This window comes from Stegostoma tigrinum, chromosome 4 (assembly GCF_030684315.1).
Source record: "Stegostoma tigrinum isolate sSteTig4 chromosome 4, sSteTig4.hap1, whole genome shotgun sequence".
Lineage (NCBI taxonomy): Eukaryota > Metazoa > Chordata > Chondrichthyes > Orectolobiformes > Stegostomatidae > Stegostoma > Stegostoma tigrinum.
The window spans coordinates 57,258,352-57,272,667 of NC_081357.1; the positions used below are offsets into that span (position 1 = coordinate 57,258,352).

Genomic DNA, 14,316 nt, shown 5'->3' on the forward strand with positions numbered 1-14,316 from the left:
GCTTATGCTCAACAAGTTAGATTCACTAATCAGAGTTGTGCTTGCTGATCTACACTGAGTCCTAGTGAAACAATGCCTTTATGTTAAAATTTTATTGTATTGTTTCAAATCCAACCTTGGCCTCAAAGCGCCCCCATCTTTCTAATGTTCTTCAGCCTTAACAACACTAAAGTAGCTTCACTTAAGATAATTCTGGCCACTTGAACAAGTTTGTCTGCATTTGCTCAACTAGTGATTGCTATGCCTGCCAGTGCTAAACACTGAAATTCCCTCCGTAAAATTCTGAGACTCTCTAACTCTCTTTTTCCCTTTACAACATCTCTTAGAACTTACATCATCGAACAAACTTTTAGCAACTTTCTCTAGCATTGCCTTATGTGGATCAGTGTTTAATATACTCTTATAACACTCCCACAATGCATCTCGTCACATTTTTTGACAAGATATTATATAAGTTATCGTTGTTATGAACATTATAATTACGCTGAAATTTCACTCATGCACATTTCCAACAGGCTTTCTGGGTACTAATCAGGATCACGGCACCTTGTTATTCCACAGCTATTCCCCTCTCCAACTAAGATTACGTGGCTAGCCATAAACATCATCCTGTCAAACGATGGTGAAATCCAAAACAAAATAAAGAAGTGCTCGTGCTGGAGATCTGAAAGAAAAGCAGAAAGTGCTGGAGAAACTTCGGGAGCACCTGTGGACAGAGAAACAGAGTTAACATTGAGTCCAGTGACCCTCTGTCAGAACTGAATGCTGTTGGGAAATGGTGTTTTTATGTTGATAAGTTGGGGAGGAGCGAGGCAAAGAAGTAGTGAGTTGACTGGATGGAGATCTTTCCCAGGAGAAAAGAAAGGAGAAACAGGCAAACGAATTACTGCTAAGGTGGAAAGAGATAAATGTTGCATTGGTGTTAAAGGGAAGTGTAAATAGTTGAAAATGAGTTGGCTGTGCTGGAATCAACCCATCCAGAGTAGGGGCTGAGATAATTGCAGATTACCAGTTTCCAGTTGTCCTCCATTTAACACAGCACTGTGTTCCCCCGCCCATACCTCTACCTCAGGCCTGCTACAGTACTCCAGAAAAGCTCAGTGCAAGCTAGAGGAGCAACACCACATCTTCTGCTGAAGTACCTTACAGCCTTCAAGGCTCAACATTGAGTTTAACGATTTCAGAACATGAACACCCTCCTTCAGTTTGTTACCCATCCTGACATACCCATTCTGTTCTGTAAGGTTTCTCCAAGCACAGCCAACCCATTTTCAAATAGTCACACTTTCCATTAGCATCCAGTCAGCATTTCTCGCTTTCCAACTTATCATCAGAAATCCCTCTGTCTGTTTCTCTCCCTCTCTCCCAGACTTGTTGAGTTTCTCCAGTACTGATCCAATCTGGCTGCTTTCTAATCTACATGGTTCAGTCTCTCACTAACAACCTTCACTAGTTTGAATTATTAACTGTATTTGAAGCTACATTTGAAGCAGATAAGAGAAAGGAGAACAAGAAATAAACACATAGATACACCTGTGTGGGAAGCTTGGTTCATAAATTCATTGAAGCAAAATACTTATTACATTTAGCTCCAATGTAAGAACATTTAGGTCACAATTGCATTCTGCTCATAAGGTTAAACTTAGTCTAGACTAAGACTTAAACTAAATTAAATAACGTAGACTAAAAACTCCTTATCACTTGTTGCAATGGGAAGAAAAATGTCTTTCAAAAGGAGGGAAGGACTTGCAAAACTCTCTCAGAATCTATGGACTTCTCTTGTAGGTGTATTACCCCTCTCTTCCTACAAAGGAGGAATTTACTCACAGACTCTAATCACGTCGGCTCTTTTACTTTCTGCTTTTCAAAATAACTGAGAAGGGAAAACAGTGCAATGACACACAAGGTTCATCAATGCCTCTGATTCTGTCATTCAATTTCCAAGCAGCAAATATGATCTTAAATGCAAAGCCATGATGCTGAATGGGCTGTACAGGTTACACAGGGAATACTGTTGTTCCAATACAAAATCCATGAGCACTCATGTTATATTTGCTTCTGTAAAGAAGAATATGACTTTTTTTGTCACTTATCATCCCTTACATCTACAGTGAATAAGACTTTACCTGTCATATTTTCTACATTCATCATTTATAACTCAGATACACTGAATCCAAGTAATTAGCCAAGTACCAAAAACTGCCCATTGCAAAAACTCAATGTGTTCCTTGAAATATAGAAAATGGTTTCATCTTAATCTCAGAATTGATTCGACCAAAGTTGATATTGCAACAACTGTACAAATCCTGAATTAAATGTATTGAGGCATTTAATTCCTATTATACAATTAATTTAACACTGATTATTAATTAAAAGTAAGGGGGTGTAGGCCTACTACTCTTAAAGTGGCACCATTAGGCTGAGATAGTAGATACACTCAAAATAGATTAAAGTTTGGGAGAACTATATGGCTCTGCATATCTCACTCTAAAACAAGTTGAAAACTCCACCATCATAGCATCTAACTGCTTCTTCAATGATAATGATTTTGTCTCTTTTCACATAGCTGAAGTCTATTCTAACAGAACTTCCTAAAATTTACCATTCAACAAGGTAACTCTATCCCCCTTTTTTGCTATTGCCATTATTTAAACTTGAAGTAGTAGTTCAGATTTAATTTTGGTATCTTACAAGTCATTAATCACACATTTAGAATCCCCTCCCTTCTGCTCCCATATAAACATCACAAATATTTAAAACTTATTTTGAAGAAATCCTTTCTGATCACAATGCTTCTGTATGTTAAAAGGTATAATATACCATTGACTTTGTTCTTCATCCATAATGTAACTCGGAGAATAGGCAAACATCAATAATCTCAACAACAGTTAAAAGAAAAACAACGACTGAACTGTTTAAAATTTTCCTTTGTCTCTTCAAATGACTCTTGGGAAACCTAGAAAATTGAGTTATTGTCTGTGTTAATGCTGAAGTCATGACTACCATCAATGATAAAGCTAGCAGCCTGTGTCAGAGATAACGCCTTTCTAAACCATGTATTCAAGCCCCACTTCAAGTATATTATCTCAGGATCTATCTTAATTCACCAGTGCAATATCTAGGGAGTAAACAATGTTACAAATGTTGTTTATCAGATGTGAGATGGGAACATGGCCCTTCTTACACGCTCGGGTGAATTACAAAGTTGGCACCCTTTGAACAGTGGGTGACTCAATGCTGGTTGAGCACCCGGAATTGTCATCGTAAGATCTCTCACTTTCAAACATCTTGTTGCTAATAACTCAATATTGTTTCTTTGCATAGAGTACTGACTGTTTAGAGAAATTAATATGTACATTTTATACTAGCTGGCTTACTGTAATCACAGAATATCGACCTCTTCTGTAATTCCTTTCACCTAAATTTGTGACAAATCATTAAACAAAATACTTGAAACATGGCGTCAGAACAGGAAGGGAGCTGGAGTAAGATGCTCGAGCTATAAGACAGCCAACTGCTGTAAAATAAAGCAAAAAGATTGAAAAGGCAGACCACAACTTTGGAGTGGCGAGAGAGTCAGAAATGGGTATATTTTTCCCCCATTATCTGCTATGAAAACTAAAAGGAGATATCTCTGATGAAATGTCTAAACGTGAAACGTCAGCTTTTGTGCTCCTGAGATGCTGCTTGGCCTTCTGTGTTCATCCAGCTTCACACTTTGTTATCTTGGATTCTCCAGCATCTGCAGTTCTCATTATATCAGATAGCATTAGGCTTTTTCTCCCATTTTCAGTTGAAAAGCAATTAAATAGTTGCCAAATTAAACAAAAAGACTGAGTAAATAAAAGTTATCTTTGCTGGGGAAAGATTGCTGTAGGCTGTATTGAACATTAGATCTCAGTGATGAATGGAGGACCCAGACAGAAGAGATTCTGAAAGCCTTGAAGACATAATTTGAACTCCATATAAACATTACACAAGGTAAGATCAAATTAGGTTAGGAGAAATTTATTAACTTGGATAGAGGATTGGCTAACCAACAGAAAGCAGAGTCAGGATAAATGATTTTTTTTCTAGTTGGGAAAATGTAGCTAGTCAGTGCGCATAGTCACAGGCAATATTAATGACTTGGATGTGGGGATAGAAAATATTTCAGCCAAGTTTACAGATGACACAAACACAGTTGGGAAAGTAAGTTGCAATGAAGAAATTTACAAATGAATTTGGATAGGTTAGGTTAACGCTAAAATTTGGCAGATGAAGTTTAAAGTGGATGAGTGTGAGGTATTCTCAAGAAAGCTACTCATATGCAGAAGCTCAAAGGTTATTAGAGTGTGTTGACAGGGGGGACAGATAAGACTTTGTAGTATACATTCCACATCGGATAAGAATAACATATTGGAAGAAAACCGTCAAAATACTTGCAGAGAAGCCAGCAGAAAATATCAAGGCCAGGGTGCAAGATATAAATAAAAAGCAGAAGAACTGCGGATGTGGTAAATCAGAAACAAAAACAGAAGTTACTGGAAACCCTCAGCAGGTCTGAAAAAAAATCAGAGAGTTAACATTTCGGGCCCAGTGACCCTTCCTCAGGAGTGGGTCACTGGACCCGAAACGTTAACTCTGATTTTTTTTCCTTCACAGATCTGCTGAACTATTCCAGCAACTGCTGTTTTTGTTGCAAGTTAAAATATTGCAGGGACATCACACAAAATACAAATAAAGCATGTCTAGCTTGGGAAGACCAGTGCAAAAACCAAATCATTTTGCAATCAAGGGTTTAACCTGGAAGGAAGCAATGCAAGACTACGATGATGATAGGAGAGATGAGGGCTAATAGAACATAGAACATAGAACACAGAACACTGAACATTACAGCACAGTACAGGCCCTTCGGCCCTCGATGTTGTGCCGACCTGCCATACCGATCTCAAACCCATCTAACCTACACTATTCCATGTACGTCCATATGCTTATCCAATGACGACTTAAATGTACCTAAAGTTGGTGAATCTACTACCGTTGCAAGCAAAGCGTTCCATTCCCTTACTACTCTCTGAGTAAAGAAACTACCTCTGACATCTGTCCTATATCTTTCACCCCTTAATTTAAAGCTATGCCCCCTCGTGCTCGCCGTCACCATCCTAGGAGAAAGGCTCTCCCTATCCACCCTATCTAACCCTCTGATTATTTTATATGTTTCAATTAAGTCACTTCTCAACCTTCTCTCTAATGAAAACAGCCTCAAGTCCCTCAGCCTTTCCTCGTAAGACCTTCCCTCCATACCAGGCAACATCCTAGTAAATCTCCTCTGCACCCTTTCCAAAGCTTCCACATCTTTCTTATAATGTGGTGGCCAGAACTGGACGCAATACTCCAAGTGCGGCCGCACCATTCTGATGAATCACTTTATACCATACAACAGATTGGCACTCTGAGTTAAAGATGATAAATAGTTTGTGACTTTAAGAATGATCACTGCAGAAGGAAAATATGTGATATGCTCGATCTATTCTAATGCATTGTGCAAGATCTTGAGCTTTTCACAAACCTATATAAAGTAGCAAGTACCAAAGCTTTGAGGCTATTGAATGGACTAATACTCATCCCAAGAGGATAAACCAAGCCGAGAACCCAAAGTATTGGGAAGAATCAAGATCTGGCCTTGTAAGTGATAAATGTTAAGCAAAATCCACCCAATCTCAACTGAAGCAAGTCTAAACGTGGAATAGTAACCCCAAACATGGCAGAACAGATATGTATAATTTTGCAGTTCACTAAGTACTTGATTGCAGAAAAGATCTTAAAAGAATACAAAGACGTTTTTACTGTTCTTGGATGCCTTCCTGGTGAATTTCACAATGGATGAGATTGTGAAACTCAGTATATCCTGAGGAGAGTTCCATCCAGCATCAAATTCAGCCTAAGCAAGACTGACTAGTATCTTTTGTTCCACCTACTCTAGATAGTGACAACTCCTCCAGACTGGCTTAGCAGAACTGTATCAGTGAAGCAACATGGAAAACTGAGAGCACGCATAGATTCAAAGGATCTCAATAAAGCTTTGAAGAGATCTTATTACCTCATGACAACTATTGTAGTAAAGTTTCACAGATCACAGAATCCCTGCAGTGTGGGAACAGGCCCTTTGGCCCAACATGTCCACACTGGCCCACCTAATCAACACATCCTGAATATTACGGGCAATTTAGTGTGGCCAATCCACCTAACCTGCATGTCTTTGGATTTTGCCACAAACCTGCCGAGGTAGAGGTCTTGGGTATTATCAACATGAAGGATGGTTACAGGCAAGTGAAGCTGGATGAAAGTTGCATTTTTCTTACAATATTCCAGATGTCAGTCAGGAGACAGATGGTTGCACAGATAGATGCTCCATCTACATGGACTGCCTGAAATAGTCAGTGATCTTCCCAGAATGGAACCTATCCTGGGTGCCATGCTGGTATATAGATATGGACACACAATGAAAGAAGTCATCATAGACTACCATCAGAATCCATCGCAACTGCTAGACAGGGTTCCCCAGCTGAATGAGAAAAAGATACAATTCAGGAATTTTTTTTTCTTTATTCATTCACAAGATGAGGGCATCACTGGCCAGGCAGCATTCATTGTCCATCCCTAATTGCCCAGAGGGCAGTTCGGTTACTTCCACATTGCTGTGGGTCTGGAGTCACTTGTAGGCCAGACGAGGTAAGGATGGTAGTTTCCTTCCCTAAAGGGCGTTAATGAACCAGGTGGGTTTTTCTGACAATTGACACTGGATTCATCGGTCATCATTAAATTTTTAATTCCAGATTTTTAAAATTAAATTCAAATTCCACCATCTGCCTTGGCCGGATTCGAACCTAGGTCCTCAGAATGTTTTCTGGGTCTCTGGATTAACAGTATAGCAAGGAGGCCACTAGGCCATTGCCTCCGCATGCTTGAAATCAAATACTTAAGCCACCTTCTGACAGCAAAAGGAATTTAGCATGGATCCTGCATAGCAGGAGATGTAGCAGAGATGTAGCAACTAACAGATATGAAGGACGAAATGATCTATTGGTCTCATAAATTAGAGTCAAAGAGTCATAGAGACATACAGCACAGAGACAGATCCTTCAGTCCAACTTGTCCATGCTGAACAGATATCCTATTCGAATCTAGTCCCATTTGCCAGCATTTGGCCCATATCACTCTTAAACCCTTCCTATTCATATACCAATCCAGATGCCTTGTAAATGTTGTAATTGTACCAGCCTCCACCACATCCTCAACAAGCTCATTTCATATAAGCACCATCCTCTGCATGAAACAGTTGCCCCTTAGGTCCTTTTTAGATCTTTCTCCTGTCAGCATAAACCTATAACCTCTAGTTTTGGATTCCCCCACCAAGGGCAAAAGACATTGCCTATTTACCCTATCCATGCCCCTTAAGGTTTTATAAACCTCTATAAGGTCAGCCCTCAGCTTACAGCACTTCAGGGAAAATAGCCCCAGCCTATTCAGCCTCTCCCTATAGCACAAATCCTCCAACCCTGGCAACATCTGTAAATCTTTTCTGAACTCTTTCTAGTTTCATAACATCCTTCCTACGGGAGGGAGACCAGTAATGCATGCAATATTCCAAAAGTGGCCAAACCAATGTCCTGGGCAGCCCAACATGACCTCCCAACTCCAATACTCAATGCTCTGACCAATAAAGGCAAGCGTATCAAATGTCTTCTTCACTATCTTATTTACCTGCAACTCCACTTTCGAGGAACCATGAACCTGTACTCCAACGTTTCTTTCTTCAGCAACACTCCAAAGGACCTTACCATTAAATCCTGCCCTGATTCGCCTTTCCAAAATGCAGCACCTCGCACTTATCTAACTTAAACTCCATTTGCCCCTCCTCTGCCCATCTGATCTAGATCCTAGTGTACTCAGGGGTAACCTTCTTTGCTGTCCACTACACCTCCAACTTTGGTGTCAGCTGCAAACTTATTAACTATAAACTAATTGAACAATGTTCTTGCTTTTCTTATTCATTCATGGAATGTTTTATTACCCATTTGTAATTGCCCAGAGAGCAGCTAAGAGTCAACCCTATAGCCCAGGAACAGCTAAGGATGAAAAATTTCCTTCTCTACAGGGCATTAGTGAACCAGGTACATTTTTACAACAACTGCCTGTAGCTACTTGATCAACATTAGACTAATTTTAGATTCCATATTTTTCTTGAATTCAAATTTCACCATCTGCCATGGTGGGATTCAAACCCACTTCCTCAGAAAATTAGCTTGGGGTTCTGGGTTATTACTTCAGTGACAACACCACATTTGATTTGTCGTTGGCGTGTGCATTTCTATGCAAGCTCATTTGTTAGAGTGTGTTGGTACTGCAGAACATGAAACACCTTTCACCTGAAACAAAAAACAACTTGCACTAACAACTCAACCAGGCCTGGAAGTTAATTACCCAGAGACAATGAACCTGGAAGATGAAGACCTTGCTCTGATCAAGAACCCACCACGTAAAGAGATGTCAAAATATTAGATAAACTGATAATAACATTCATCTGCCTGTCGTTAAAAGTCCTAAATAAAAATGGTACATATTATAATTAACACGCAGTCTTACGAATGAATGATAATTTTCTTTGCTGACCATATATTGGGTAACTTGTAAATGAAAATGATTTTATGTGCAACATTTTTATGAAAAGAGGAATTTCTGGAAAAATGCAATTGTATTTGGGAAACAAGCTGGCATGCTTCAGTCATGGACTTCTTCCTCTGCGTTCATTTTAGTTTGTGACAACATTAAACACATTACTTGAAACACCAGCATCCCATATCAATGGTGAAAAAGCCACCATTTCATTACCCAATTGGTTAATGCTTTGCTCAATAGTCAACCAATTCTCTCTTCTCAAATATTTTCATAACTAATTCACAGAAGAGATAAATGCAAATTTTAAAAAATCTTCTATTGCCCCTAGAATTAATACTTGGTGGTTTCAGAACAATCCGGAGATGTGATAATTCTACGAAGTCAGATATGATAACGTGATCTATTCCACCTTCCTTTCTACCCAGTTAATGAACAAGCTGTAGTAATTCAGAATTAAAGAAAATTTTAAATATGTCAATAAAGAATAAGTAGACATCAACTCAAAATTACCCCCCATTTTGACAATACTGACTTTTTTTGTCCCTGCATATATGCAATGCAGGGAATGAGAGTTCTAAGGGCGCACTGCACCAGCAAATTAAATGCTACTAAAGCTGTGTTTTATGTGTAAATGCACCAACAAAAACATAAGAATAAAGAAACTCCCAAAGGCAGAAGCACATGCTTTAGAAAAACAAGACAAAAATCTACCAACTAGGCTGAGATGCCATCCTCTCCATGTAGTCCATTGCAAACTCCATAGCATCTGTTCTTTCAGGAAACAGTACACAGAACATAGCCAGTACTCCCAGATTGTTGCCATAGATTTCATTCCAGCGGGCACTAAAATGTTTAGGATCCCAGGGAGGCAGGTACTCCCTTGGACTTGTTAGCATGATTTGCCCTGCATTCCAAATCCTGTTCGCAATGTTCCGGTGGGTACTTCTCGCCTTGAGTCGCAGATCCTCCACATCACTTTTACTGAAGTACAGCATGGGATGACCATCATAATTTCCATTCATAAAGTGGATGTTACCACCAGATTTTTCATTTACAGCGTACGCTAGTAGGGAGCAGAACAGATGTATGAAAAACACGACTGGTACTCCATGTGTGTATGTCTTCATTGTGGCACCAGATCACAAAAACCGGCGTCCGACCAAATCATCTTCAATAATTCTGAAAAAGAAAAGGTATTTGTCACAAAATGTAATTGCCACAAGAAGCCTCCGTGTACGGGGATCAGCAAAGGGCAGGGTGAGACACATTTCCAATGTCACCCAAATACTTTGCCAACACTGACTGTCATATTTCAGTTATTAGCAAAATGCCAGAGATCAGCAGGCACTTTTGGCAGGCTTTCCAGCATATCTCGGTGGCATCAAAAGAGTAAGGGAGAAAGCTGTGAGCACTGGGAAAGAAATAAATTAGTAACTTGCCACAGGACAGAAATCCCACACAGTTAATCAAATCATCAAGAGCAGTGTCATTTAACCTAAATACAAAAAAAGAAAATTTATACGGATTTATGTTAAATTTACTGTTTATTACAGTTATACGAGTCATATTTGTAATCAGCCTCATTTAAGTTAAGCCATCCAAACTCTCAGTTAAGCACAGTGCATTGATTCTGAGGTCCAACCTGCTTCGCACAATCTAAAGTCCTATAAAGATGTTACTCATGAATTAGTAAATACTTTGGAATTAACAGGAAACTATCAGCCAGTTAGTTTGATATCTTTAGCAGGGAAGGTGTTAGAATCAAACATTAAGGAGATTATAGCTATGCACTTAGAAAGGTAATTGCAAAGAACTTGCATGGTTTTGTCAAGGAGAAATCAATTAGTTGGAGTTCTACGAAAGAGCTGTGCATAAAGGGAAGTCTGTAGACACTGTCTACTTAGATTTCCAAAAGGAATTTGATAAAAGGTGCTACATCAAAAAGTTAATACAAAAAATAGATGCTCATGATGTGGGAGATAACGTATTAGCAGCATAGATAGAAAATTAACAGGCTGGCAGTAAACACAAGACATGCATTATTGGATCTTTGTCTGAATGGCAGGACGTGTTAGTGTAGTCCCACAGGGTCTGTGCAAATGCCTCAATCTTTTACAATTAGATGAGGTGAATAAGAGCGTGGTAGCTACATTCACAGTTGACATAGATAGGTAGAAAAGTATGTTGTGGCAAAGACATAAGGAAATTAAAGGCAGATGTAGATAGATTAAGTGAATGTGAGGCTGGATGAACACAGCAGGCCAAGCAGCATCTCAGGAGCACAAAAGCTGACGTTTCGGGCCTAGACCCTTCATCAGAGAGGGGGATGGGGGGAGGGAACTGGAATAAATAGGGAGAGAGGGGGAGGCGGACCGAAGATGGAGAGTAAAGAAGATAGGTGGAGAGAGTGTAGGTGGGGAGGTAGGGAGGGGATAGGTCAGTCCAGGGAAGACGGACAGGTCAAGGAGGTGGGATGAGGTTAGTAGGTAGCTGGGGGTGCGGCTTGGGGTGGGAAGAAGGGATGGGTGAGAGGAAGAACCGGTTAGGGAGGCAGAGACAGGTTGGACTGGTTTTGGGATGCAGTGGGTGGGGGGGGGAAGAGCTGGGCTGGTTGTGTGGTGCAGTGGGGGGAGGGGATGAACTGGGCTGGTTTAGGGATGCAGTAGGGGAAGGGGAGATTTTGAAACTGGTGAAGTCCACATTGATACCATATGGCTGCAGGGTTCCCAGGCGGAATATGGGTTGCTGTTCCTGCAACCTTCGGGTGGCATCATTGTGGCAGTGCAGGAGGCCCATGATGGACATGTCATCAAGAGAATGGGAGGGGGAGTGGAAATGGTTTGCGACTGGGAGGTGCAGTTATTTGTTGCGAACTGAGCGGAGGTGTTCTGCAAAGCGGTCCCCAAGCCTCCGCTTGGTTTCCCCAATGTAGAGGAAGCCGCACCGGGTACAGTGGATGCAGTATACCACATTGGCAGATGTGCAGGTGAACCTCTGCTTAATGTGGAATGTCATCTTGGGGCCTGGGATGGGGGTGAGGGAGGAGGTGTGGGGACAACTCCTCCCTCACCCCCATCCCAGGCCCCAAGATGACATTCCACATTAAGCAGAGGTTCACCTGCACATCTGCCAATGTGGTATACTGCATCCACTGTACCCGGTGCGGCTTCCTCTACATTGGGGAAACCAAGCGGAGGCTTGGGGACCGTTTTGCAGAACACCTCCGCTCAGTTCGCAACAAATAACTGCACCTCCCAGTCGCAAACCATTTCCACTCCCCCTCCCATTCTCTTGATGACATGTCCATCATGGGCCTCCTGCACTGCCACAATGATGCCACCCGAAGGTTGCAGGAACAGCAACTCATATTCCGCCTGGGAACCCTGCAGCCATATGGTATCAATGTGGACTTCACCAGTTTCAAAATCTCCCCTTCCCCTACTGCATCCCTAAACCAGCCCAGTTCATCCCCTCCCTCCACTGCACCACACAACCAGCCCAGCTCTTCACCCCCACCCACTGCATCCCAAAACCAGTCCAACCTGTCTCTGCCTCCCTAACCGGTTCTTCCTCTCACCCATCCCTTCCTCCCACCCCAAGCCGCACCCCCAGCTACCTACTAACCTCATCCCACCTCCTTGACCTGTCCGTCTTCCCTGGACTGACCTATCCCCTCCCTACCTCCCCACCTACACTCTCTCCACCTATCTTCTTTACTCTCCATCTTCGGTCCGCCTCCCCCTCTCACCCTATTTATTCCAGTTCCCTCCCCCCATCCCCCTCTCTGATGAAGGGTCTAGGCCCGAAACGTCAGCTTTTGTGCTCCTGAGATGCTGCTTGGCCTGCTGTGTTCATCCAGCCTCACATTTTATTATCTTGGAATCTCCAGCATCTGCAGTTCCCATTATCTCTTAGATAGATTAAGTGTTTTGGCGAAAATCTGGCAGATTCAGCGTAATGTGGGAAAACGTGAAATTGGTTTCTTTTGCAGTAGGGTATGCAGGTACAGTACATAATCAAGGCAACTAATATTTGTTATCCATTAATGAAAGGGATCGATAGCATAAAGTATAAAGTAAAGCTATCATACGGCAGTTAGAATAGGCATTGGTGAGGCTACGTCTCAAATACCTTGTGCAGTTTTGGGTTCCTTTTGAAACAAATTACATAAATGCATTAGAGGCAGTTTAGAGCATGCATACTAGATTAATACCGGGAATTAGCGGTATTCAAGAACGCAGCTCAACTGCACCTTTTCAAGGGCAACTGGGGTTGGCGAATAAATGCGGTGATGCTTATATTCCATAAGTGGATAGTGGCCATGGATGCTGTAGGTTGCAGAGAGACATAGATAAGCTGCAGAGCTGGGCTGAGGGGTGGCAAATGGAGTTTAATGCAGACAAGTGTGAGGTGATGCACTTTGGTAGGAGTAACCGGAATGCAAAGTACTGGGCTAATGGCAAGATTCTTAGTAGTGTAGATGAGCAGAGAGATCTCGGTGTCCATGTACACAGATCCTTGAAAGTTGCCACCCAGGTTGACAGGGCTGTTAAGAAGGCATACAGTGTTTTAGCTTTTATTAATAGAGGGATCGAGTTCCGGAACCAAGAGGTTATGCTGCAGCTGTACAAAACTCTGGTGCGGCCGCACTTGGAGTATTGTGTCCAGTTCTGGTCGCCGCAGTATAAGAAGGATGTGGAAGCTTTGGAAAGGGTGCAGAGGAGATTTACTAGGATGTTGCCTGGTATGGAGGGAAGGTCTTATGAGGAAAGGCTGAGGGACTTGAGGCTGTTTTCATTAGAGAGAAGAAGGTTGAGAGGTGACTTAATTGAAACATATAAAATAATCAGGGGGTTAGATAGGGTGGATAGGGAGAGCCTTTTTCCTAGGATGGTGATGGCGAGCATGAGGGGGCATATCTTTAAATTGAGGGGTGAAAGATATAGGACAGATATCAGAGGTAATTTCTTTACTCAGAGAGTAGTAAGGGAATGGAACACTTTGCCTGCAACGGTAGTAGATTCGCCAACTTTAGGTACATTTAAGTCGTCGTTGGACAAGCACATGGACATACATGGAATAGTGTAGGTTAGATGGGCTTGAGATCGGTATGACAGGTCAGCACAACATCGAGGGCCGAAGGGCCTGTACTGTGCTGCAATGTTCTATGTTCTATGTTCTATGTTCTATAAAATAAACCTGCCATTTGTTCTATCAGCCCAGTGAATTTCTTCTGCATATTCTCTGTGGCATGCATATTCTCTGCTAGGTTGGGAGACCAAACCTGCACACAGTACTCCAGGTGTGATCTCACCAGGGCCCTGCAGTAAGACATCCCTGTTTCTGAACTCAAATCATCTTGCAATGAAGGCCAACATTAACATTTGCCTTCCTAATTCCTTGTTGTACCAGCCTGTTTTGTTCCATTGAGCGAGTATAAGAACACCCAGCTCCCTTTGTATATCTATATTTCCCAATGTATCACCAGTTAAACAATATTCTGCTTTTCTGTTTTTCACACAGATGGCCATTAAAAAATACACATTTTTAATTACAAAATATAAAAATTGAATAAGTTGATTCCTTATTTAAAGAATGCTGTCAGCATGGAATACACCCAGTTGTATAAATTATTACTGTCCAGCCATGAACTTA

At 41.5% G+C, this 14,316-nt stretch overlaps 1 protein-coding gene across 3 annotated transcripts in view; it reads right to left on the reverse strand.

The window, feature by feature from the left end:
* Positions 1-14,316, reverse strand: part of dse (dermatan sulfate epimerase) — an 88,415-nt gene that overhangs the window by 42,646 nt on the left and 31,453 nt on the right. For 2 of the 3 annotated variants that reach the window (XM_048531889.2, XM_048531890.2), the window contains one exon: positions 9,373-9,840. In XM_048531889.2, the coding sequence (XP_048387846.1) occupies positions 9,373-9,788 (416 nt within the window). In that variant the 5' untranslated portion in view covers positions 9,789-9,840. Of the gene's footprint in view, positions 1-9,372; positions 9,841-14,316 lie in introns of those variants that run through there. The other variant, XM_048531891.2, reaches the window with a different exon arrangement.